Here is a 25230-nt window from a genome sequence, read left to right as displayed (position 1 = left end):
ACCAGGCGCCATTGTTCCACGTTAAATGCCAGCCAGTAACTGAGCGAGAGAGCCAAATATCCCACATCACCCTCGGCATTATGCTTAGCCGTGGGAAGTTTCCTTTCATCAAATGGAGCTCATAAATTTCTGGCCACGCTGCCGTGTATCAAAGAGGAGTCGAATAGCTGTCGAGGCTGCAGACCTTCCTTGTGCACTCTTGTACGAATGCGACATTCTAATGGACTCACCAAAGCGCAAATTACTTTGATTCCACGTGCCTCACTTCTTTGTTAACAAAATCGGGATAATGAGCTCGCATTAGCTTTGGTTTTTAGCTGGGACAAATATTTATCGCTCGTCCAAATATGCAATAGCGAAAAAAGGAAGAAACTACAAATGTCTAAAAATAAATAAATAAATACAAAAACAGAGCTTGAACATCATCCACTATTCTGGGAAGACACTCTTGGAGTCGCTGAAGCGTGCTGTCGTGTCCATTCATGCAGAAGACCACTGTGAGGTCAAGAGGTCACTGAGGTCGGACCAATGAAGGCCCAATGGCTCAAAGTTGATCCCAAAGGTTTTTAGCTTGTTACTCAGTGCACTGGTTGTTTCTTTCTTTTTCAGAAGATTCCAAATTGTTGTATTGTTTTTGAGCAATAGCTCTGATTGATTTTCCCTCTTCTCTCAGCTTCAAAATTGCTTAATTTTCTCCCATCGGGAGCTTTCTGGTCCTCATGTTTGCATAACAGCAAATGCAGTTTTCACAGGTTTAACCCAAAATCAAAAACAAGCGCAATCTAATTTTCAACCTAAAAGGCAATGTCTGTGTAACTAACGACAAATCACACATTCCAATACTTTTGCTCACTTGAAAAGCGGATGGCTTCAAATAAAAGCTGCTACGGTTCTGATTCACTGATTTATACGCTCAAATGGCTTTTGCCACCCCAAGTCTCACTAGCTGCCTCGCTACGACGACATTCTCACACATCTCGTGTTGAGACAGCCCTAAGCATGATCTCACACTGAAAATATTGCTGGAACAATATTCATCCTAAAGTCTTCTTTTCTTCTTTGACATTTCAGAAAGAAGGGAACTTTTAATAGAATTAAAATACACCTTAAAAAAGTCCAAATGTGTTGATCAGTGTTATTAATAATAACCAGAACTCTCTCCAGATAAGTGTGCATCAAACTGGTGCCCCCTCGCAGCCAATATGTAGCTCTCACTTTCTAAAAGGTTGGTGACCCCTGAGTCCTATTTCATGCGGATATTTCCTTGTGGCAGAAAAGTGACAATTAAAATTGTTGTTTGGGGTTACTTCGCCAGAGACACCCAAAGAAAAAGTTATTTGAAATAATCTTATGTGCTGCACAGGCGTGCAACTGACGTGACGTCCATGCTACCTGTGGTTCAGCAGCGCGAGCAGCTCCCCTGCGTGATACAAGTCGTTGCGTGTCACGCGACTGAAGCGGAAGGCGTTCAGGTTGCAGAAAGTCACCGCGGGGAACGTCATGATCGGGCTGGCGACCTCGTCCAGTTTGGTGACGTGAGGATACTCCAAGTAAAAATGGATCCGGTCCACGCATGCCAAAAGCAGCACGGCGAGAGAGGCGAAGAACACGACGAGCCACAGGCAGCGTCGGAAGCAGAAGCGCTCGTAGGTGAAAATGTGCGAGATGCCGTGCAGGGTGGACCTGTGGGCGAAAACTTCAATCGGCGGGGGGTGATCGGTGTCCATTTCCTCTCGTTCCACCTTGAGGTCCATCGTCACGGCAAGTTGAAGGTTATACAAAACGTTCGATGCCAGCGAGCGCAACGCTTCGCACTTCAACTCGTCCGTTCAGTCATTCGTTCACCTGTGGCGCCGGCCGTCCACCTGCACAGGTGCGAACACGCCAAACCACCCACAGAGTCGACTCGTCATTTTCCACGCGCACTGGTGTGGCCGTTGAGAAAAAGTACCCCCCCCCCCAAAAAAAAAAGCACACGAGTCAATGTCAAGTTCCGTAAACGCAGCACGAATTCAGGCTGCACATTTGCTCGTCGTTTCAGTGTGCAGTGGAGCGCGCGATGTGGGTGCGTGTCAGCAAGAGTCGCAGACACACTAATGCTCACACAAGACGACACACGAATCCTTCAAGACAATTCAGCTCATTTGAGAAGAGTTGGAGCCACGCGTGTCTCCTTCGAGGCGCACATTTCCACGTCCGGCTTTTCTGCTCTGGACGTTCAGAGGAGTGGAGACGCTTGCTTGTTGCAGTCGCTGCTGAGCGGTGAGGTTTCGGGCGCGTGTGCACGCGTGAGGTTGCGCGTTTGTGCGTGTAAGCAGCAGCAGCAGGTTCACTTTCTTTAGGAAGACTAAACCACATGGTGTCCTCCAAAATTTTGAAAATTTTAAACATGCATCTGACTAATAACAAATTATGCTGTACAATAGTCAAAATTCCCATAGAACATTTTTATACTAAAGTCACTAATGCGTATTACATTTCGACTGAACTTTTAGCGTCATAAAAATGTCCGAGCTGTAATTATTTGTCTGGAAAGAGATGATATGTCACCTCAGCATGTTCGCAGCTACTTCGGCGTCTGTGATTTTAAAGATTTATTTCCAATGCCTTAAAAAATATGTTAATACAAAATTGTTTTGCTTACAGAAGCGTATTTTGAGAAGGGTTGGTTTTTTTTTCCCTTAATATTTTTTTCTTAGTTTCTGTTTTTCATTTTTTGGGGCGGAGTGAGGGTTGTTTAATGGAATATTCTTCCCAGTTTTCTGGGGAAAGAATTTGTTGATACATTTTTCTCTCACTCTTTCAAAAACTCAGAATTTTACACGAAATTGCTGCCTTGCACCCCCCCCCTCGAAAAAAGGATATAATAAGTGGTAGAAAGCATTAAAAAATACTACAGATATTAGGTCTCGAAGGAGATTTTACTCAACTTGAATGATTCTGTCCAAAAAATAACAAATAATTTAAAACATATTTTTTTATAGCTTTCAATACTAAATATACCGATTAAATTTAGCTAACTTCACTACAAGTTTCCGCACTTATGTTTTAAAATTTCTCAACTGCCGAATTGTTATGTTTTGCATGGTAGCTATCCAAGGTACTGCCGACTGTTCTCTTCCCCGCCTACGGGGGGCGATAACGTCAGTTTGTTTTGTTTTGGATAAGCGAGACAAGCGGAAGCGAAGTTATCACGTGAGTAAGGAAACATGGCGGCACGTAGTCGTGTTGTTGGTGTGTGTCACCTGGCTGGACGAAATGTCAGCGTGTTGCCGGCGAGGCACAGAATAAAAAGTGTTCTTTGGGCGGCGGAGAGACAATTCATCACGTCGACTGTGAACGGTAAGTGAACGCGTTGTCAGAGTTTCAAGAAAACAATTCGAAGTTGCTCAGAGGTCAGGAGGCACTCATGTTTTTCTCGCTGCAATGCGACGGAAGCCGTCGGGGGCTGCTAAGCGCGTTGGAAAACTTTGGGAAGTTTTAACATGAATTTTTAGCGTCCCAACCTGACGTGTAAAACATTGATTCTGATTTAAAATATCCTATTTGAGCTATTACATACTCTTCGTCATTGTTTAGCTTCTAACTGTGAACACAAATTCAAAACAAAATGAAAAAATAGTTTTGTCGTTCAAATAGGAACAAACAAACGAAAAAATAAAACCCCGAAGGTCTGATCGCACTGGTCAACAAACCTGTACAATCTTTTTTGAAACAGAAATGTAGCCAAACTTTGCTATATTATTTTTTGGTGGTGATTACGAATCTGTTCTCAGTTTTTCTGTAGCACATCAGATTAGATGTATTATCGTGATATATATAGTGATGTTTATTAGGGGGTTATATACATCTATTTAATCCATGTGTCTGCTATGCAATCCAACTACATCAGTCGGCACTCATATAGTGTATATCAGTGCTGGCCAATCAATATAATCAACGAAATATCTTTATTCAAACTTAAAAATATGAATTTGTTTTTTTTTTAATCTAATTTTGTTTTTCACAGTAAAGCTGCATCAGCTTGTTTGCTGTAACAATCATTCTGAGCCACACGATCCAGCTAAAAAGCTGTCTGCCATATCATAACAGGGACCATTATGTATTTTTCAGGGCGTAAGTGTGACTGTTAGAGCCAATAGGGGTCGGCCTCATTTTTTTCTGTGGCCCATGAAAGCGAATAGTGTGTCTATTTTTGCTAAATGGATTTCATTTGGATAGAAAATCTTCCAAATCAGTTATTTTTCATTTGTCTTTTCTTTAAAAAAAAAAAACACCCAACTAACCAGTCACTTGTTCATTCTCAATTCCCACGTTGTCCGTTTGCTTGCAGGTCTGCAGTTCCGCCTTGACGAGAGGACGGCTCACAGCAGTCTGGACCTCTTCAAGAAAGACACGGGCGTCATTTACCGCATGCTGGGTCTCGACCCCAGCCACGCGCAAGCCAACCCCGAGCGTTTCCGAGACTGGGCGGTGGTGTTTGGCGATGAGAAGATCACCAGCGGTCGCCACTACTGGGAGGTGACGGTTAAAAAGTCCCTAGAGTTTCGTGTGGGCGTGGCCGAAGCGCTGATGTCCCGCGAAGACTGCGTGGGTACTAGCGGCTCCTCGTGGGTGTTTGGTTACGCTCAGCGTAAGTGGTTTGCCATGACCAACAATAAGATCGTTCCCATCACGCTGGTGGGCAAGGCGGACCGCGTGGGCATCCTGCTGGACTTTGAGGCGGGCCTTCTGGGGCTGGTCGACATTGAGAAACCAAGGATCGTTCACGCCATTCGGGGGCACTTCAAGACTCCCCTTTTCCCTGCGTTTGGACTTTGGGACGGGGAGCTGCTCACGCATTCGGGTCTGACTGAGCCAAACGGTCTCAACTAGTTATGATAAAATTAAACTTCATGAAGCACTTGTGCTATTTTTTTCTGTCCTCTAGATGGTGCTCTTGTTGTAAAGATAAAGGCTCGTGCGATGGAAATGTATTTTTTCCACTGCCTCTTTAAACCAAGAGTGCCTCTAGAGTCAGAAAATATAAAAAAAAAAAAGCTTCACGAAGCTTCATTTGTCCATCACGAGTCTCAATGGATAGCTGCAATTAAGCTTGCAAAGGGCTGGAGAATTTCTGGTGAATTTTAGAGAGTGTTGTTTCAAGGACAGCTATCACATTCAAGCTTAAAACTAAACATTTTGTTTTGTTGTAAGCGGGCATGCATGCAAACTAGATTGTTCACAGAGCCTACATGTGAGAGCATTATAGTGCCTTAATTGCTCCACTTCTTCAGTCAGTTGGCTGATCAGAAGCTTTCGCCTTCAAATTTTGGTCTACCACATAATGCATAAACAAAGACAAGACCGAGCAAACACTTGTAACTTGGAAAAAAACTTGTAACACTCATAAGTCAAGGTAACACTCTACTTGCATGAACTGTGATTGTCACACGACAAAGCAGTATTTAAGTCTCACATTCAGGGCAAACTCCCAATTTTGTAATTTTTCATGGAACGTTCACAACTTTTTTTTTTTTTTTTTTAATAAATTTTGCATCTCTCTCTGTAACGCAATAGTCATATATGCAAATGAATTATTGTTGACTTAACTCATCCGACCGTCTGCAGGTTGATTTGGACGAGTCTGGTTAATGTTGGCACGCCATGCGTTGATCAACTTATCTGGTGCTACCCACACGCTCGTGTTGATATTGTTTATTAAAAGAACATTGCTTTAATTGACTCCACGTCATGATATTTTTATACAAGAGCAAAACCGCACACGATTTTGTCTTCTGTCACACTTACATGAACATTACAAGCTATTAAAATACGTAATGGTAAGAACAAGTGCGTAACAGATGTTCAGGTCCTCAATGCACCAAGTTCGCAAAAGTCATTTCTGTCACTATAAATGTTTATTATTTTCATTTGACACATTCCTCATCCTAAGCTTCTTTACATGACATAATAGCAGTTATGAAAAGTCACAAGTGATAAAGTCCGCTTCGGTTGAGATTCACAATCTGTTTCAGAAACACTACACTTAAATCAAGGAGCACAAATAAAGATGATAGGAATTGGCTTTTTCTGACTATTGAAATAAGTGCAACGACTACTAGTATATACAGAGCAAACATACATGTTACATCACAAATGAAATTAAATATTCAAACATTGTGCAATATTACGACAAAACGAAGAAAGTAGCATAGCATTCGTGAGTACTCTCAATGAACGCAAAGGGGTATACCTGCACATTTTCATGAAGGGTGCCTAAAAAAACTGGCACCCAAAGTATGAATCAAATTCAGTTATTAATTTAGCAATATTTTCATTCTTATGGTTGGAGTTTGCAGTATACGACCGTGCTTGCATTATAATATTGATTGTGTCACTGGAAAAGTCATCTTTAATAAAGTATATTTTTTATAACCTTACAAACACACTTTAGTAACAATATTTGGCTCCAAGGGACGTCAGATCTTTTATCTTATTTTCTACACCGAGTCCTTATCGTGGAGCTGGAGCCCGAGTCAATGGCAGGGCACATAAAGTCCCCTCCAAAAGTATAAGAACGGAAAGGTAAATTGTTTTTGTTGTATCTGAAGCGATAGAAAGATGAATATGAGACAAAAGTTCCGAATTCCGGCTTTTATTTCTGGCATTTACTAGAGATGGGAAAATGAAGCTTCATGAAGCACTTGTCATATTTTTCACTCCTCTAGATGGCGATCTTGGTTCAAAGATAAAAGCTTGTGCAATGGAAATTGGTTACATTCCCACTGCATCTTTAAACCAAGAGTTCCATTTTGAACAGTCAAAAATGAACGCTTCAGAAAGCGTTATTTCCCATCACGAGATTTATTTAAACAACTCTGGAATTTGGGTTTCACCTGTGAAAACTGCATTTGCTACAAAGCAAACATAAAGACCAGAGAGAGCTGAGAGAAAAGAATGAAAATCGATCACAGCTATTGCACTAACATTGGGCTTAGCCCCCCAAAAAAAACATTTTTGGAATGTTCTGAAAAAGAAAAATGTACTGGTGTACTGAACAACAAACATTGAAAAGGTCGGCTGAGGATATCAACAGCAGTTGATGACGCAAACGTGAGAGCTGTGAAGAAACACTCAAAGACAACAGTGACATCTGTGCCAACTTCCACAGGGCAGAGGGGAGAAAGTATCACATTCCACTGTTGGAAGAAATATACGTGCCATACCACAAGATGCGAGCGAAAAACAATCGCAAGGCCAAATTGGATTTTGCAAAGAAGTACAGAGCACTAAAGTTCTGAAATAACGTTTTATGGACTGATCAGACCAATATCAACCTCGAACAAAGTCAATCACGAGACCCAAACCCAATAGAGAATGCATTTATCGTGAAGACGAAATTGAAGGGAGAAACCCACAGAAACAAACATGAACTAAAAGAGGCTTAAGTGGGCGTAGCAGTTCTGCTGAAATGGGCCGCAGGCTTGATGCAGTTATTCCAAGTAAGGGTTGTGCCTCCAAATATTAAATGTCACTCAAAGTCAATTTCGGAATGTTTACGCCAATATTTTTATTCACTTGAAGAGTGGCTTCAAATGAAAGGTGATCAATCCTGAGTTGTTAAACACATCTTAACGTGTATAGCATGAAATAAAAACTTTTGTCTCATATTCATCTTTTGATCTGAAACGCAAAGGAATTGACCTTGCAACTCCAATTCTGTAAGACAATGCGAACCGCGACTGCTCCGTGCTGCCGCAGATCTTTTTATGTCTCAACAGATTGCACAAGCGAATCTAATATTGTGACAGCTGAATGTGCGATCAATTCCAAAAAATCCGACATTCAACACTTGTCTTGAGTCACTCTGCTTCCTTTGAAGTGCTTTCAACCTTTCATCCTTATTTGATCCCTCAGTTGATGCTCTTCAGCGTATCCATGGGGGTCTTGTGCTCCTCCTTGAAGCCCGATGACTCACCGTCCGTGTACCCAAGCTGGTACTGCTGCAGAATGGTAGCGATGACGTGATGGTCAAACTGCCTGGCGTCATCCAGAGGAGTATTTCCCCATCTGCCAATGAACAGCACGCCAGTAGATGGATTGTTATACCGGACCTTTATCTCATTTACTGCCATTGACGGCTAAAGAAGTCAAAGATCCATATTTTTTATTCCGCTGGTCGTGAAAGAGTTAAACAAGCATTTATTTTATTTGGTATATTTTTTATTGCAAAATCACACTAATGAATGTACTTGGTAAATTGCATACCTGTCTTTGATGAAAGGATTCACTTTGCATTCGTCGGTTAGGAAGATCACAGCTTCTACATGACCTAAAATGAAAAATGTGAGATGAATATCTTTGCCAAAAAACAAAACAAAAAAAATTATAAAGTGTCAACTAAAGGGGACAAGTCCAGGGTGAAGCCTGCCTCTCGCCCAGAGTCAACCAGAAAGACTCCAGTTACCTTTGACCTGAATGAGGGCAAATAGTAGAGAAAATGGAGGGATGGACTAAGAGAGAGTCACCTTCTGAGGCGGCAATGTGGAGAGCTGTACGAGAGTCGTAGTCTCGCTGGTCCATGTCCAAAGTAGAAAGCGCAAACCTGCAAATCAAGAAGGGATAGGACACTAAACATAAAAATACACAAAATACAATAAAAATGATTTTTTTTTTAAGAAAGCGGTGTTTTATTTTTACAAAACTAACTAAAACGAACAATAATTAAAACAAAGGTTTCTTTTGTTTTCATCGTCGGCTATTATATGTTGAAATGTTCAACAGTCATCTGGGAGTTGTGGTCCTATCACGTGTGTCGCCTAGAAGCAAAAGAATTTCATGCCGGCCAATAAAAAAAAAGCATCAGATGACATTATTCCGAGGCGACAGATCTGCTTTTGCTACTTAACTCAGCTCAAAAGGCGACACGAGATAACAAGTGCTCTTATTCTCTCTGGTTGACTACAAAGAAAAATAAATAAATAAATAAAATTAATGCTAAAACTAAATAAAATTAATGCTAAAACTAATGAAAACTTCAACTATAAAAACTATTAAACACACCCTAAACTAAATTAAAAATAAATATAAAAACACAAAACAAACCCTAATGAATATTCCTATATAAATTATAACTTGGCCTATCGTGACACATCTGGAGTTGACGAATTTGCAAATACTATCATATGATTCCTGAGGACTGCTTTTGTTTGTTTTTTTTTTGTTCGAGACAGTGCATAGTTTTTGTGTTGTTTTTTTTTTGTTCCATCAAGAACCCTTGTGATACCTCCTCAAAGCAGAGACGTCGCCGCTGTAGGCTGCAAACATCAAGTTCACCACCGCCTTGTTCTACAGAATGGAGACGAAAATATGATGATGACGATGTTTTAATATTGAGAGCGGATTCTACTTGTCTTTGAACTCACCGGCTCGTCATCTAAGCTTCTTCTGGGGTCATGCTTCTTGGTGAAGTGTCTCAGGTTGTCGTAATTGTGGAAGTTGAAATGAGAAACCAGCTCCTAGAGAATCAAATATTCGAATGAATCGCACACTCAAGGCCGATCAATAAACCTGCGATGAACTTTGTACCTGGCAGAAGTGAATGCCGCGCACGCTGTTCCCGAGGCGATCCAAAGACGGAGACCAACACACCATGCCCATGACATTGGGGACCACCAGGAGCACGGCACCTGAAACGCCAGATTTGGCGGGCAAACCAACCTGGGGGAAAAAAAAGAAAACAAATCTATCGCATAAAAAAAAAAGAAAAAGAAAAGAATAATCAAGTAGGTGAATCATTTGGAAGAGTGACTCACATGGAAGGCGAACTCTCCGGAGAAGTCGTACATGCCGCAGGAATGCATGAGACTGAGCGTGTTCCGAACGGCCTCTGTGCTCAGAACACGCTCGCCGGTGATTGGACAAATGCCTCCGTTGGCCAGCGTGGCCGCCATGACGCTGCCCGACTCGCACGTCATCTCGATGGCGCACAGCTGGCATGGAAAGAACTCACTTGTTGAGGACTAAACATGGACTCATTTGTCATTCGGAACTCGTCATTCAACTTCAGATATGAAGAAAAATCAAGAAAAGTCTTGCGAATGATGAAATGTTTCAAAATCAATTAAAATTTTGGAGGGTAGATGTTAGTCACCCGGCAGCTTTAGATCCTCAAAAGCAATACGTTTGTTGATTTAATAGGTGAACAATCACAACATGATTCGGAAAGCTCCTCACCTGGAAGTAGAAGTCAAGGTTATCGATCATGTCAGCGTTGTCGGGGAAGCACTGCAAGTAAAACGTTCTCACATCAGTTTGAGCGTTGATAAGACATGAGTACTTCATTCCAAAAAAACAAAAAAAAAAAAAAAAAAAAACCTACACACAAAACGTACCTTTTTTTCTTTGAGGTAATAACCAATTGCATAATTCCTATCGCCTGACTCCCTTTCGGATTGGAACCTGTGCGCACGTGACATGATGTAGAGTAGAATCAAAGAAACAACAAAATATTGGTTGCAGGTTTACTCACGTTGCATTGCTAAAGCCAACAAACTCTGCTCCTGCTGTTCGCTTCAAAAATTCCATTACCTGCAGACAAATGTGAGAAGACGCCATTGCAGGAGGTGGAAACAAACCTGTAGGGCAGATACACTGAACGCAATAAAAAATAAATAAATAAATAAATAAATAAATTTTACTTACATAGTCGAACCGCTCAGCTTTTTTTAAATGAGGCTGTAAAAAATTAATAAAAAAATAAATAAAAGGCAAACGTGAAAATGATATTCTGTTGAAACAAGGATGTCTAGTAGCCTGACAGATGGCAGGTTTCAGTTCTTGGACTGGTCACATGATGTCACAATTTGCATGTCATGCAAATAAAACTGCAGTGGACTGGTTTGCTTAACACGTCCGCCTCACAGTTCAGAGGTGCAGGGTTCGATTCCGCACTTCCGATTTCTTCCCACGTTCCAAAAACATGCATTCTAAGATTAATTGAACACTCTAAATTGTCCGGAGGTGTTTTTGTGAGTGTGAATTGTTTGCCTTTGTGTGCCCTGTGATTGGCTGACAACCAGTTCAGGGTGTGCCCCGCCTACTGCCCGAAGACGGCTGAGATAGGCCCAAGCACCTCCGGCGACCCTAAGCGGCTTACATAACGGATGAATGCAAATAAACTGCTGCTTGGGACCAAACTCTAATCAGAGCAGTTTAACTACCCTCAAAAGTTACGCAGTGATTAGATATATATTCATTAGTCATACGCGATTCCCCAGAATTATTCGAGACACAAACACACGCGCGCGTTGACATACATATATTGTACACATATACTTCTCGCCAAATATAGTGTTTCAAGGGCACTACTCCTGTGGCCGCTCTGATTGGCCGGAAGAACACACACGCCTATCCCCCCTCTTCCCTCTTGCCCCTCCCTCAGAAGTGACCCAAGGTTTGCCTCAGTCAGCTGTGAAAGTAAAGCCAAGTCCAAATGGGTGGAACACGTACGCACACCATGTTTGTCCGTGTCCACAGACCAGTTTGACGTCTATCAAGTCAAAGTCCAGCATCTGCACCGACCGACAGTTAACGGACTGGAGCGGCTGACATACTTTGAAGAGATTGCTCGGTGTTTTCGGGCTCTTTGCTAACACAAACGCAAATAACATGCATTTGGAGACAGTTTTTGGTTGAGAAATCTGTTTGGTATGCACGATTAAGTTATCGGGTGCCATCCCAGCTCGATTTTCACAATTTTTCTTGGACACTTCAAGAAAAACAAAGAAAAGTGTATCCATACCTTTATTAATGAACTTATAACGATAGCTCCAGCATTCACCATCGGATTGTGTGGTTTATCTGTACAAGGAGTGAAAGAAAGTTACGAATGAATTGCTGAGACTCAAAAGACTGACTTCGCAACCACTTATTAGAACAGGGGTGTGCAAACATTTTGATCGGCGGGCCACAATGAGTTCTAGAATTTGACAGAGGGGCCGGACCAGGAGCAGATGGATGGAGTGTTTTGGTCAGCTCACCTCATCGAAGGAAAAAATACTTAATTTTAAATGATAGTGAACAAAATAATTACAACAAAGTTGATATCTTTGAGAAAAAAAAAACATTATTTAAAAGATAAAACATTAACAAGGTTTATTTATTAAATTTTTTTCAAGTTTAGCAGGCCAGATTAAACCATTTAACGGGCCATATGTGGCCCCCGGGCCGTAGTTTGCCCACACCTGTATTAGAAGCATTCCTCACATGTGATCTAACAGCTCAGGAGCTGGCAAAACTATATTTTTTCATCTATTTTTGGTTCTTACAATTTGAGACAGTACATAGTTTTTGGTGTTTAAATTGTTAAAAGTTACTACCTGCACACTACCTCCTTTTGCTTTTTTGCGCTTTCAGTACCAACAACTGGACCGGGTCTCAAACAAAGAAACAAACGTGCCAATGAGAAAGAACACAAGTCTCATGTCCTCAACTGCCGTCCTTTGTTTCTTATTCCTACGTTGTGTTTTACGTTCTTACTTTTTTGTATAGTTTCTCCATTGTAATGTTTAAGATCACCAAATAAAGATAATCCAAGTGAACAAATACAATGCAATTTCAAATGGTGATTTTTTTTTTTTTAAGGAGGAAAAAAAAACGTTGAAAGCTACCTGGCCATGTGTGGAAAAAAAGCAGGAGGACTCCCGCAAACCACGGTGAGAGTCATTATCCACAAATGGAGAAACACGGAACAGTGGTGAACAGCTCGCCTACAAAAATGACCCAACATTGATGACTCATCCAGGAGCGCACAAAGGCACTCGGGACAGCATCTAAAGAACTGAAGGCCTCACTAAAGGTCATTGTTCAAGACTCAACCATAAGCAAAAAACTGGAAGAGACTGAGGAGGTTGGGCAAAAATTGACGGCCAAAACCACTGACCAAAAAGAACATAAAAGTTCATCTGACTGAAAGAAATGAACATCTATATGATTCAAACAAATTTGGGGAGAATATTCTATGGACTGACAAGACAAAAGTTGAACTTTTTGGAAGCAATGTTTCTCATTCCATCTGGTGTCAATGGAACACAGCATTTGAGTCAAACATATCAGTGCTACTGTAACTGGCTGGGGCTGCTCTGCTACGCAGGACCTGGACGACTTGCTGTGATTGATAGAACCATGATTTCTACTTTTTACCAGAAAATCCTGAGGGAAAATATTCAGCCATCTGTTTATGACCTTAAGATGAAGCACATTGTGAATAAAAAAAAAAAAGCAAAGAATAATGGGGCAAAATATCTCCACATACTGTAAATGTGAATCTTATCGCCAGTTATCGAAAACGCTAGTCAGTTTACGCAGCTGTTATTAGGTTTAGGGGGCAAGTTCTTTTTCAAGCTCGGCCAAGTAGCATTTTTTAAAGTTTTTTTTCCCTTTAATAAATGAAATCACCATTTAAAAACAGCATTTTATGTTTACTTAGGTCATATTCGTCTGATATCTATACTATATTTGTTTGATGATCTAAAACATTAAAGTTGGGGGAACTATGCAAAAAATAAGAATTTATAATCTCAACAGTGGGAACCAAAACTGGTTACGGTGTCCAAAACTGTGCCATGCTGCACTAAAATCAATTGGGTTGTGATTTTTTCAACAAAGAGCAAATAATTATCAGAAAAGCTCGCTTACCCTCCTCGTTCAGCCACAGTTTGTTGAACCTGAATCCACTGGGCTCCTTACCCACAAACTGGTGGACGTGTTTGCTGCCCAGTTCGTGCACAGCGATGGCATACTCCAGTGCCTTGACACAAGACTGTAGACAGAAGGGAACCTTGGTGTCACCCACTGAGTGCCTGAATGGAGAAACATGGATGAAATGAGATGACGGCGATGCTGAATGATGTCAAAATGGATGGAAGCGTCGGCGAGAAGATACTTACCTTTGTCCATCAATGGTGCACAGAGACGCTCCCCAAAGGTCAGGGTTGAATTTTCCAAGTTGAGGAATGTAATCAGCCACCTGCATGAAGATATGAACAATTAAATTGTTAAATGTCCAATTAATTAACAAACCTCAATATTTTTTTACATCTGTATTAAAAGCTGTCTTTACAAATATGGTCAATTTTGTATGTGAATGTGAGCATGATTGGTTGTATTTTTTCTTTTTTCTTTTTTGTGCTTATGAAAGAGGCCCAGCTGTGACTTACCTGTCCTCCATCTTGCCGTTGCGCACTGTCATATATTTCATTGATCTTGTGAGTGAACACTTGAAAGTCTGGGATGATGAACATTTTTCGGAAGGCCTTAGTCAGCAGCAAAATGTTATTACCTACACACCTGCAGCAGGGAGAGAGATTTGTAATTGAAAAAGAAAAAAACACACTGATGCAGGAAAAAAAACCAATTTCGTTTTTAAACCTTTCTAGCACTGATACTGATATAATAAGAATACAATATGTAATATCGTAATATATTGACAAATATTTATGAATTAACGGGTGGATTTGTGTTTCTGAAACGTCAGAAATATAGATTACAACACATGCGCAAACATTTGAAAAACAAACTTAAAAACAAAAAAATGAATTGTGCACCTGAAATGCTTGGTGGGAAAAAGTATAGCCATTTTATTTTTTATTTTTTTTTAAATCAGCGTCAAAAACACATTAAGGCAGTGGTCCCCAAGTTTATTTTCCACCGTGGATCGGTTCATACAAATAACTAACTTTCCTGGAGCGGCAACTGAAAATGCTACAACAAATGCAAATCCACCGTTTGTCTTTTTATGTACCTTATTATGGTCACTATGGCAACGCAACAGACAACACAGAACACCTGTCACGTGCCCGACTGAAATGTGTAAATGTGAAAAGTGTATGAACACAAGACACGAAACGCTTTATCAAGAGCCGCTCGGCGCATATTGTGCATCATTTTTTTACTCATTTTATTATCTTGTGGATTTAATATTAGCGGAGTGTGAAATACTACGAGCATCTTGAATGACGTCAAGAGTCCATCATAGACAGATGTAACGAGGAGAAATAAAATATTTTTTAGCCTTGAAAATAAATAAATAGGAAGAACTGCAATTTTTTTTTCCTTTCATGTCTGCGGCTCATGTGGCCCGCGGACCGCGGGTTGGGGACCTACTGCATTAAAGGACACACAAAGCAATCTCTTTGTTGTTGCTTTTCTTCCATCATGTCTAATATCTCCTCCAAGGGACGTTTTGTGAACTGAATCTGCTGGCATCCCTAATCCAATGAGATTCTCGTGTGAGTTTCGGGACACCAGAAGATAAAGTAGAGATGGTTTGCATTATTCATATGGGTCAAAAAAAATAAAAAATCTCTCTCACTCGCTCTCTCTTTCTCTAATAATATTTCTAGTGAGCCTTTGAACGAAAAGATGTCTTTCTATTTGTTGTAAACAATGTGTTCGAGCATGCAACTATTGAACTTGCTTATGTAATGCCTTTCCCAGGCCTTGAGCACACTCGACCTTCCTGTTGCAGCTCTCAGCTTGCATGTGCGCACGTGAAAAGTGTCTGGTGACAGCTGTCGCCTCTAAAACGCCTGCCTGCCTGTCTCTGTCACTCTCCGCTACTCAAATAGGACAAGCACCAAAGCGGGTTCGAAATAGCGGCTTCAAAATCGAGAAAGTCCCTTGACTTGACTCATCCTTTCAAATTGTGACTTCTTCCCCAACGTTTGTCCCTGTGAATGATTGACAGGTCCAAAGACGATAGAAGCCGTGTGGGCACGTTGCGTTTCGAGTCTCACTTGGAGCACACGTAAGCGCATTGCAGCACGCGTGAGAAGCGTGGTATACCTTCTGAAGAGCGTTTTGTCCATCATGACTGGCCCCAGCGAGTCGAGGGAGAATTGGCGAATCTGACGCATGCAGTCACGTAACCGAGGGTCAGAAGTCCACAGACCGGTTTTTCTCAAAGCCTGTACAGACAAAAAGCAGGATCGTCTTATTAATAAAATTAATTTAAAAAAAGTAAAGATTGGTGATTTTTGGCAACCTTCAGTGTTACTGTGGATCTCAAGCGCGGAACATAAAATTAGGGCTAAGGGTGGGAGGTTTTCAAGCAGTTTGACATCTCTATATGAAACATGTCTGTTTTGAAGGACACCACATTTATGACTCTTTATATGACACCAGTTGACTCACTCTCAAACGAGGTTATGATAGTTTTGGATGTATTAGAGTGGTCTAAGGCGCCGCGTTCAGGACCCAGTCTCCCCAGGAGGCCTGGGTTCGAATCTCGAATTTCCCCATTGTGGGACTAATAAAGGGAATATTATTATTATTATTATTATTATTATTAGTTTTAATTATTTTCCCCCAAAAATGATTTGCGTTTTTTAGTTTTAGTATTAGTTTTTTTTTTTTTTTTTTATATATGAAGTGTTTGTTGAGTGCAAATTGCAATTCTCAAATGACTGTTTGACCTTCCTTCTTCTGTTCAGACAAACTTGAAATAAATAAATAAATGAACCCTGGATGCCCATGTATGATATTAATTAATAAAGATGAAAATGTTGTAATTATAATAAGTTTCATAAAAATAAGTTGTAGTTTCTGTTCTAGTCCCGATGCCAAGCCATCTAAGTGAACCGATATATCATCACCAGCAGACTCATGCACACACATACCTGATACCTTTATAACAGGGGTGTCAAAGTAATTTTTGTGGACGGGCCACATCGTAGTTATGATTTCCCTCAGAGAGCCGTTAGGACTGCAAATCCATATAAAAAAACCCTACCCTAACCCGAACCCAAACCTTTATCACATACACACACAACAAATTGATGGAAAGCCAGTCAGTAAATGTTTGTTCAACAATTCCTCAATTTATTTTAAAAGAGGAGGATTGGTCACAAATAAACGACAATATCTCATATCTCAATGTTGTTAAAAGTGAAGAAAATGACGCACATGATTTGCCCTACGCGGGCCGCATAAAATGAGGTCACGGGCCAGATCTGGCCCCCGGGCCTTGAGTTTGACACCCGTGCTTTATAAGATGTAATGTCTATTTTACAGACAAGCAAATATTCCATTTGATTGCACAAAACGTGGGCGTTCACTACTCAACTGTGTAAACTTTTACGCGGCGACAGATTGCAAGGGACAAGAACAAACACATCTTGACGATGCAAACATTCGTGCCAATGATTTTGCTGTGCTCAATTTCACCGAGTTCCGCTATTTCTGTTCTACCTGAGTCCCTTCTACAAACACATCCAGTCATCCGATGAGCACTAACAAGACCCCTTGTGTACACAAGGGTCACTTCTCCGAGCTATACAAAATGTTCCATTAGAAGAAAGTTACCATAGACACAGAGTTCGCCAGATGTCCGTTGTTTATGTAACGGGATCAATGAAGTCACAAAAACATCAGACGGATGGTCATACTGGTCCCCCAAAAAAATAAATGAATTAACTGCACTGGGATTGCATAATCAGACTTTGACTAAAACTCGTATCCTAATCCAAGGCCTTTAATGCAACGGTTCAAAGAAACAATACCTGCGATAGTAATTTGTCAGTAAAACATAGTAACTCGAAATTTATCGAGCCGTATTAGCAGCAACATGAATACAATTCAAAACTATCAAACATGGCTATTTAAAATTCATTCAAATTAAAATGGCAAATGAGATGTCCTTCACCCGTGGATCAGAACCACGTTACGTGACTTTTGATTTAACTGGAAGCGTATATTTGCACTGCGCTCTTAAATGACCCTCCAGTTTATTGCCACGAATGTCACAGGTGTGTTTAGGAAACTACAAGTGGCAGCAAGGGAACATGTGCTTGTGTACATGTCGAGAATATCCGTGACGGAAAGTCAAACCGGTGTGACGCGGACAATGTGAGGGTGCTGTTTGACTCACTGATATGAACTGCGACATGGGGATCATCTCTCTGCCGTCTGTGATTGTGTAGAAAAGAAGGTCCTCCATACCGGACATCAACCTACTGCTGCTAACGCAAAACAAATCTTCACAGATATGAACAACATGAGGATGAAAAGCAACTGTTCTTGATCTACTAGGATTTTTTTTTAATTTTTTTTTTCCAAGAAGTCGAATCACAAGTTGGATTTATAACCATTCAAGTGTGGTGGCGTGCGATGACCTACTTGGCATGTCCTTGGTCCACATCAGGACCGGTCTGGTGATGAAGGGCTCTGTGGGTGTGAGGTGATGCCGTGACCCGGCAGGGCAGAAAAACAGCTTGCTGCGTCCTGGACAAAACACTGCTGTCAGCTCCAACTCTGGTTGTGACTCCTACATTTTTAAATAGCCGCAAGACTACGGGGTTGGCCGTCCTCAGAGCTTTCAAACAATGCATTTTGATAAGTAAGATCTAATCTTTAATAATTGAAGAGTTGATCCCCCCCCACTCAAATGGTTGATCTAACCTACTGTGACCAGTGTTCTAGGGTGTTCACAGTAAGCAGCAGCTGCTCTTTCAACTACATGCTGCTGTAAGGGGGCGGGGTCACACGGCTTGATGGTTGAGATGCCAATGTAAATAAACAACCGCAGCTGCTGAGACCAAACTGGATATGCAGCGAGCTGCCGTGCAAGATCCTGGTTGGTGAAATTGTTGCAGTTTCATCCACTGGAAAGTACACGTGTGAAATTAGGAAACATTGCGTCGACCCAATTCACATTATAAAAAAAAGGGGGGGGGGGGGGTTGGAGGGTTTATGCTAACTAATTTTTCGATAAACATAGGTCATAGAAATTGATCACAAGAAATATTTACATATATTCTAAATAGCATTAATTAATTAATTGCTGAATTTATGCTGTGTATTAATTAATTAATTATTAATTAATTAATACACAGCATAAATTCAGTGCATATGAAAGTCTATACACCATTATTCAAAAGGCATTTTTTTCTTATTTAAAAAAATAAGACCAACATAAATCATTTCCAAACTATTTTCTACTTTGACTGTGACTTAGAAACTGTAAAACTCAAAATAAAACGACGTACAATGCACCATTATAATTGGGATGTGGCTCACTTCAGAATTCACATTCAAGCTCAATTTAAATTGGAATCAGCACACCAAGGATGTTATAGTTAAAATTAAAACGAATGAAACATTTAAAAGTAAAATTGAAAAAAAAAAATCTTTAATAAAATCCATCCATCCGTTATGTTTTTCAAAAACCCAAAACAAACTGAAATGACATCTTATGTTCAGAACAAAATAACTAAAATGTTGAGACTGGTGGCTCCTTGACGTATCTTGCTGTATCAGTTGCTATGGTTCTTTTATGCTTTGTTCCTTTATTATGTCATAAGGAGCTGACGCCTTACAGTATTTTAAGGTCAAATTACTCAGTGACACACAAGTCGTCAGTACGTCAAGCTTTTAGAGTCACAATGTCAACATGTTGCCGTGTCGTCTGCATCCAGCCCACTCTCTCTAGTTACTTCATATAATTACGCAGATAAAGACTTTTACTTGGCTTTTTACTTTCCGTCTTGTGTCTGCTTCTGGTTCCAAATCCTGCTCACCGTGTGACATAAAAGAAAATGTGCTACGTTCTCATGTTTCTCAGTTAATTTCATACAAAATGTATTTGGTGATTGATCTGTAGCTACAGAAGAAGAAGTAAAATCAATTATTTGAGAACTGTAATACACAATACTTAATCACCACTCTTTTCATGTTGCACTTGGTAAATACACCATATTAAAAAAAAAAACTAATACTAAAACTGACAAAAATACATCTAAAACAAATAATTTTTGAAAAAATAAAAACTGAATAAAATTAAGAAACTCTCTAAAAACAAATCAAAACTATCTGAATGAAATAAAAGTCAACACAAAATAAAAACAACCTATAAAAAAACTACTATAATCCTGCAAACAGCCCTCCCACCTTTTAACGTGCCTGTGATTAAGCCCCAAAAGAAAGTTCAGGAGTTCTAGTTGGCTTTTCCTGACTTCATCTTTCCTTTTTTCCCCCTCCAGAAGCATAAAAGTTTTTTTTTCGCCCACCGACTGGTATTTGGAACTGCTTGTCAACTTGTCTAAAAACAGCACCCATTCTTGACGCTGTCACCAACCATGCCTCACTGTCGGTAAGGCACTTCACTTAGTGATTAGCAGTATTGTGTTTGCCCTAAACATACCTTTCAGAATCATGGCAAAAGAGGTCAAACTTCATCGGACCCTCACCCCCCCCCCCCCCGTGTGCTTATCAGTGGTTTGATCCGTGATGTAAGTTCTAAGGCAACTGCAAACTTGTATAATAACAAACAGTTTGTTAAATACATACTACCTCTGATAGTGTTATCACACTATTGCCTTTGCAAAGGCACGTTTTTAAGATACAGTTCTTGAAATGGCTCTCAATGTATTGCGCAAGTGGTTTACTCCAGTACATGCTGCATCAGATACTGTGGCGACACCTAGTGGTGAGTTGACTTTACTGAACATTAATACGTTCCTCCTCTAGGCAGCGCCCTCACTCCAGAAGCATCATCTTGAGCCAGTCCCAAGCAGCTCTCTTGGCAGGTTTCCTGACAGGACGCTTCACATTTATGTGTCTGGGATGTTTCCTCTCGTGAAGGGGTCACCGACTGTTTTCAAACGGAAAAGCTACTTCTTGCCTACTGATTCATGGGAGAGGACTACCAATTTGATACGCACGTCTGAACTTTAACCAAATCCAATTTTATTTGTATAGCACTTTTCATGCATAAAATTAACAATGATGATAATTATTATCTTATTTATATTAAGTCATTGATCCTAATGATTTCACACAATAATTAGGAAATAGATAAATATCAGCATGCAGGTTTTGCATGAGCAAATAATCACTTCTACAGCATTCCTAGAAAATCACAATGTCCCATCAGTGGTTAGCTATTTTTAGAACAGGTTCATGGGCTACAAATGTGGTCCTTGGGGTCTACCTGGTGCCCGCAGGCGCCACATTGCTGACGCCTGCTCGATAGCATGCTTATACGAACGCAGGCCGTCATGAGATTTGTCTTTGAATTGAACTTCCTCCCACATAAATATCTTCCTGGACTGTATAAAGTCTTTTTTTTTTTTTTGTTTTTTTACTAGAAGTGAGCTTATATCATAATACACAGTCCATTTTAAGCTTATCTTTGAAAAATATGCCACACATTAGTAATATATTAGACCACCACCCAATATAAGATGTATGCCACAAATAACTTTACTACTTAATAAAGCATGGCATCATTTCCTAAAATGCAGAATTGTGGCTACTTACTTGCATTTCTGAAAAGAAATACTATACCGGATTAATTTCTGACTTCTCCGAGAAGCCCAGAGAGCCATAAATCAAATAGTTCTAAAAAGGCTAATTCAATTTGGAACTCTTAAAAATCATAGAACGTTCACAGAAACATAGAGAGTCTGAAAAAAAAAACTTGAAATTTTATAATTTGGGGGAATTCAATTTCCCTCAAATATCCTGCAAATCTCAATGCTAAATTAAATCATTATACTACTTTTTAAACATGTTCACAGTGTTAAATGGGACTACAATCGTACATTAGTTAACTGATCTCATTTGGTAGGTGAGGTACATTCATATTTCCCCAAACATACACGACCTAATTAGGCTACGGCGATTTATCGAGCACTTTTGGACCCGTCACTCCCCGTAGCTTCTGCGCACTATGTCAGCCGGGTGTACCCTCTCTGTTTTCAGGTGAAAATGTTTTCCATTCCTGCGCCAATGAATACTACCTTTGTCCCTTCATCCTCCATCTTGTGTGAGAAAGCCCCCCTCGCTACACAAACTTAACCTCTTCCCCCTACACCTCACACAGGAAAAGGAGCATACCGGGCTTGAGGCTTTGATTCAGGCTCAGGAAAGTGAGGACTGGGTGAAGAGTTGCTTTCGTGGCCGGAGTCAACGTTGGGCATTTAGCTGTTGGATTAGACAAGCCTTGTTAGCACAATACAGCGTATAACAATCAGTGTTGCACTACGTACGCCATTTGGCCACATTATACTACGTGGACAGTTTGTATTATATGTACCGTTGCGTCATATTTTAACCTTCAATTATCTTCTGACTTAGCTAGTACGCAGCGGTCATTGATAACGTAGTGGTACTCAAGGCTGACTTTTGTGTGGTCAGCACGTGATCCAGTCCTGCTCTGTGACTGAGCAGTACATGTAAATGTAATTGATTGACACAAGGTGAAGGGTGTAATCTGCCAAATCAGATGGGGTCATCTTCAGCTTTCTAAAAATCCCAAACAGGATAAGCGGTAGAGACGAGGGACGGGCCTATTAAGTTCCCGACCAACCGACTATTTTTACAACCATCTCAGCTTTCTAACACTCCCCAACAGGGGTCTTCAATCCTGTTCCTCGAGGGCCGGTGTCCTGCCTGTTAGCTTCTTCGATAGCTTCTGCAGATCTTGCTGATTATCAGATCATTTGAATCAGGTGTGTTGCAGCAGGGAGAGATGGAAAACAGGCAGGACAGCAGAACAGGATTGAGGACTCCGTCTCTTCATTATCTCTCCTACCTGAAAAAAAAATGCGTCATTAGCATACGGTATGTGCATTGAATGCAATGAAATGGCCGCCCCCTGAGATTCATAAAGACGCAATATTAATCAGAATGCCATGTTTAGTCCAGTGAAGGCGCACAATATATTTTATTGCAAAGACTTTTTTTTTTGGGGGGGGGTGACTTCCCCTTTAAGCAATGCAACAAAATAATGCCAAGGCGTTATCCAGCATGGTAGCCTCGGCCGTATCCAGTGACGTCACCGGAAAACCCTCTGTAACAATCAGCTTAGACCAATACAGAAAACACCAAATCACAGGAGTAGTTTGACACAAACGAACACTTCTGGACGCTTTGTCTGAAGGAAGCTAATACAACATTACAGGAATATTTCATAAAAAAACAAAGCTTAAATACCCATGGAATGAAATCTCACAAGCATAACCAAACTGCAGCTGTATCTAAATACCAACAAAGGCCAAAAATACCAACAGGTGCAGCTAGCTGATTGCCGGCAGGTGCAGCTAGGGGACTCCGCCCACCAATTAACCAAAGCAGACAATCGGAAAAGGAAAAAAAAGAAAGCCAAAGCCTAACATGGCACTTCACCTACAGGCTATTTTTGTATTTTATTTTATTTTTCAAAGGGACAAGTATATCACAATCCTTGCGCAAATGCGCTGAGGTTATCATACAGCTAATTTATATTTGTAGTCCCTTGACAAGAAACATGAAACATAAGAAATACATATCAACAAGCAAAAAAAAAAATCCTTCAATAATAATCCATTGGTCACTTTTAGAATGATCCACGCCGATGATCGTGCACAGCCAATAGCACCAAACCGCAACACCTCATTTCTCGGCGGCCACGATACCGAAACCTAGACACCCTGTAGACCCCTGGAGCCTGTGTGTAGCTGTACAGTGGAGAAAGATCTGCCGCCCGCCCCTCCCCAACCTCGCCCCACCACCACATCACCAACACCACCTCTTCAGCCACCGCCGCCATCTCTTCCCCCTTCCTCCAAACTAGGCCCCCCTCCCTTCTTCATCCACCGTGCTTCCTCACCCACCAACCCCCCATCCTCAGCATGCAGCTATCCCACCGCCTTGCCATCTCGCAGCATTCCGCGGGCCGCCGTGCACACAGAGGCCTATTGTGCATACTGGGGGATGGCAGAAGGCAGTGTACAGTCGGAGCAGCACAGAAAAAGGATGTGGAGAAATTCAATTTGAAAAAATTGGAATGGTGCATTAATCTATTTTTTACTCTTTAGGTAGCACATGATTAGCGTTAAGGAGCGCCAAGATCACTTTTTCTTCCATTCTTTTTTGTATTACTGTGTGTTCTTACTGCTCGGTCGATAAATATTTTTTTATACGGCACTGCTAAAAATCTGATCATGTCAATCTTCTCCTCCTTCAGTTGCTGAAAGGACAATGATGACTGATTCATCTGCGAAACAGTTGTTTAAACTCCTGAAATGTTTCTGTCGCGCCGCTCATAGTCATTAGTTGTGTTGCTAAAACACATTTATTGTTGTTGTGAATTTCTAACCGGTAAAACTGATTGACTGGAGTGAAGATGGCCGGTCCAAATCTTTCTTTGCTCCATGTGGAATGACGGCGACTCGCCAGAAGGTCACAACCCTTGAATTACTCTCTGCCTGACAAAGACCCGCTTTCAAGCGTCCTCACCTGGCCCAACCTCACGGAGAGCTTCATGATAACCATCACGTGGGCATTTCATCACCGTGCAACTTGCATGCATAAATGTACTGTGGGTAATCCAAATTCAGTCGAGCGCACACGATTGATTAAAATGTTTTTTTTGGAATCAATCAAACAACGAACAAATGAGCCGAAATGTGCACTAATTATGAGGGCAAACCTCATAATTGCGTTCCACAGAATGTTTCAGCGTTCATCACAACTTCCCGTCAATTGTCCCTGTCCAAACACAGCAAAATCCGAGAAAGTTGTGCTGTAACTGTGAACACAACACACTGCACTGAGCAGTTGAACACATCAAAGTTGTCTAATACCCACAGTTTAATCCGTAATCCACAGACTAGACCGTAACAAACAACCCTGCCGACCCAGTGCTCGGTTCCCATAAGCGTTATCGAGCCAGAGGCGCCTCAACTTTGAATTTTCCTTCAACAGCAACGGTTCAGCTGCAGTTTCAAGCGTTTTTAACCCAATATTTCATCCGACGTTGACATTTAGTTTCAGGTAGCACGTCAGCGAGTTAGCGTCAAACAAATGGATTTCAACAAGTCACTTTTTTGGAAAAGAGAAAACAAAAAGCGGTGAATCCGTATGGAATTGGAAAAGAATCTGTTGAGGTTGGACTCAAAAAAAGTGAAATCAGAGGTCTTGCCTTGCCAAATTACAAGCTAAGATAACTTTGAAGTATAATTGTTCTTCTTGGAACTTGAACTTTTCACTAAAAGCCAGCATTCTGATGTCCCAAAGAAAGTGAAGGTGCATCTCTTGGCCAGGCCAAACGGGTCAAGGGAAGAAGGAGGGCTTGATTTAAAAAAAAAAATAAAATAAAAAAAAAGGGGGGGAAAATCCCTGGGAGAGTAGATGGTGCTGAATTGAGGGAGGGATGTGAGGTTCAGGTTTCAGCTCGACAGGGGGTCTGGGGGACGGACTGGCATT

The 25230-nt window shown here is 40.9% G+C and overlaps 3 protein-coding genes across 4 annotated transcripts in view; 1 reads left to right on the top strand and 2 right to left on the bottom strand.

Moving 5' to 3' along the window:
* The window catches only part of LOC148339740 (acid-sensing ion channel 1-like), a 31072-nt gene extending 28778 nt beyond the window's left edge, over nucleotides 1-2294 (bottom strand). The window contains exon 1 of the mRNA XM_088290373.1: nucleotides 1393-2294. Coding sequence (XP_088146499.1) covers nucleotides 1393-1754 — 362 coding nt within the window. The 5' untranslated portion in view covers nucleotides 1755-2294. The remainder of the gene's footprint in view (nucleotides 1-1392) is intronic.
* spryd4 (SPRY domain containing 4) lies at nucleotides 1469-5996 on the top strand. Its single transcript, XM_088290376.1, has 2 exons — nucleotides 1469-3342; nucleotides 4334-5996. The coding sequence occupies exons 1-2, from the start codon at nucleotides 3210-3212 to the stop codon at nucleotides 4873-4875; spliced, it is 675 nt and encodes a 224-aa protein (XP_088146502.1). The 5' UTR covers nucleotides 1469-3209; the 3' UTR covers nucleotides 4876-5996.
* LOC148339738 (glutaminase kidney isoform, mitochondrial-like) lies at nucleotides 5683-18456 on the bottom strand. 2 transcript variants are annotated; one of them, XM_088290368.1, is made up of 18 exons: nucleotides 18160-18456; nucleotides 17912-18002; nucleotides 15829-15950; nucleotides 14202-14331; nucleotides 13932-14011; nucleotides 13681-13844; nucleotides 11786-11844; nucleotides 10687-10719; nucleotides 10514-10572; nucleotides 10377-10443; nucleotides 10219-10269; nucleotides 9798-9974; nucleotides 9571-9702; nucleotides 9408-9500; nucleotides 9269-9330; nucleotides 8511-8587; nucleotides 8251-8314; nucleotides 5683-8052 (listed from the first exon to the last, which is right to left on the bottom strand). In XM_088290368.1, exons 1-18 carry the CDS (start codon nucleotides 18369-18371, stop codon nucleotides 7896-7898), a joined length of 1830 nt encoding a protein of 609 aa, XP_088146494.1. In that variant the 5' UTR covers nucleotides 18372-18456; the 3' UTR covers nucleotides 5683-7895. The 2 variants fall into 2 exon arrangements, with proteins under 2 accessions (XP_088146494.1, XP_088146495.1); XM_088290369.1 differs by having other exon boundaries at nucleotides 17912-17999.
* Nucleotides 18457-25230: the final 6774 nt, after the last annotated feature.

This window comes from Idiotropiscis lumnitzeri, chromosome 3 (assembly GCF_059441095.1).
Source record: "Idiotropiscis lumnitzeri isolate Australia: NSW breed Sydney's pygmy pipehorse chromosome 3, RoL_Ilum_1.0, whole genome shotgun sequence".
NCBI classification, from domain to species: domain Eukaryota; kingdom Metazoa; phylum Chordata; class Actinopteri; order Syngnathiformes; family Syngnathidae; genus Idiotropiscis; species Idiotropiscis lumnitzeri.
Note: the sequence above shows the minus strand (reverse complement) of the source record. Positions and strands in the feature narration are given on the sequence as shown.

Coding starts and splice junctions, on each gene's coding strand:
- LOC148339738 (XM_088290368.1), bottom strand. CDS start 18,371: ATGCATTGTTTGAAAGCTCTGAGGACGGCCAACCCCGTAGTCTTGCGG. Junction 14,012..14,201: donor AACGGCAAGATGGAGGACAG/GTAAGTCACAGC, acceptor ATCTTCATGCAG/GTGGCTGATTACATTCCTCA. Junction 9,975..10,218: donor ACCTTGACTTCTACTTCCAG/GTGAGGAGCTTT, acceptor TTTCCATGCCAG/CTGTGCGCCATCGAGATGAC.
- spryd4 (XM_088290376.1), top strand. CDS start 3,210: ATGGCGGCACGTAGTCGTGTTGTTGGTGTGTGTCACCTGGCTGGACGA. Junction 3,343..4,333: donor CATCACGTCGACTGTGAACG/GTAAGTGAACGC, acceptor GTTTGCTTGCAG/GTCTGCAGTTCCGCCTTGAC.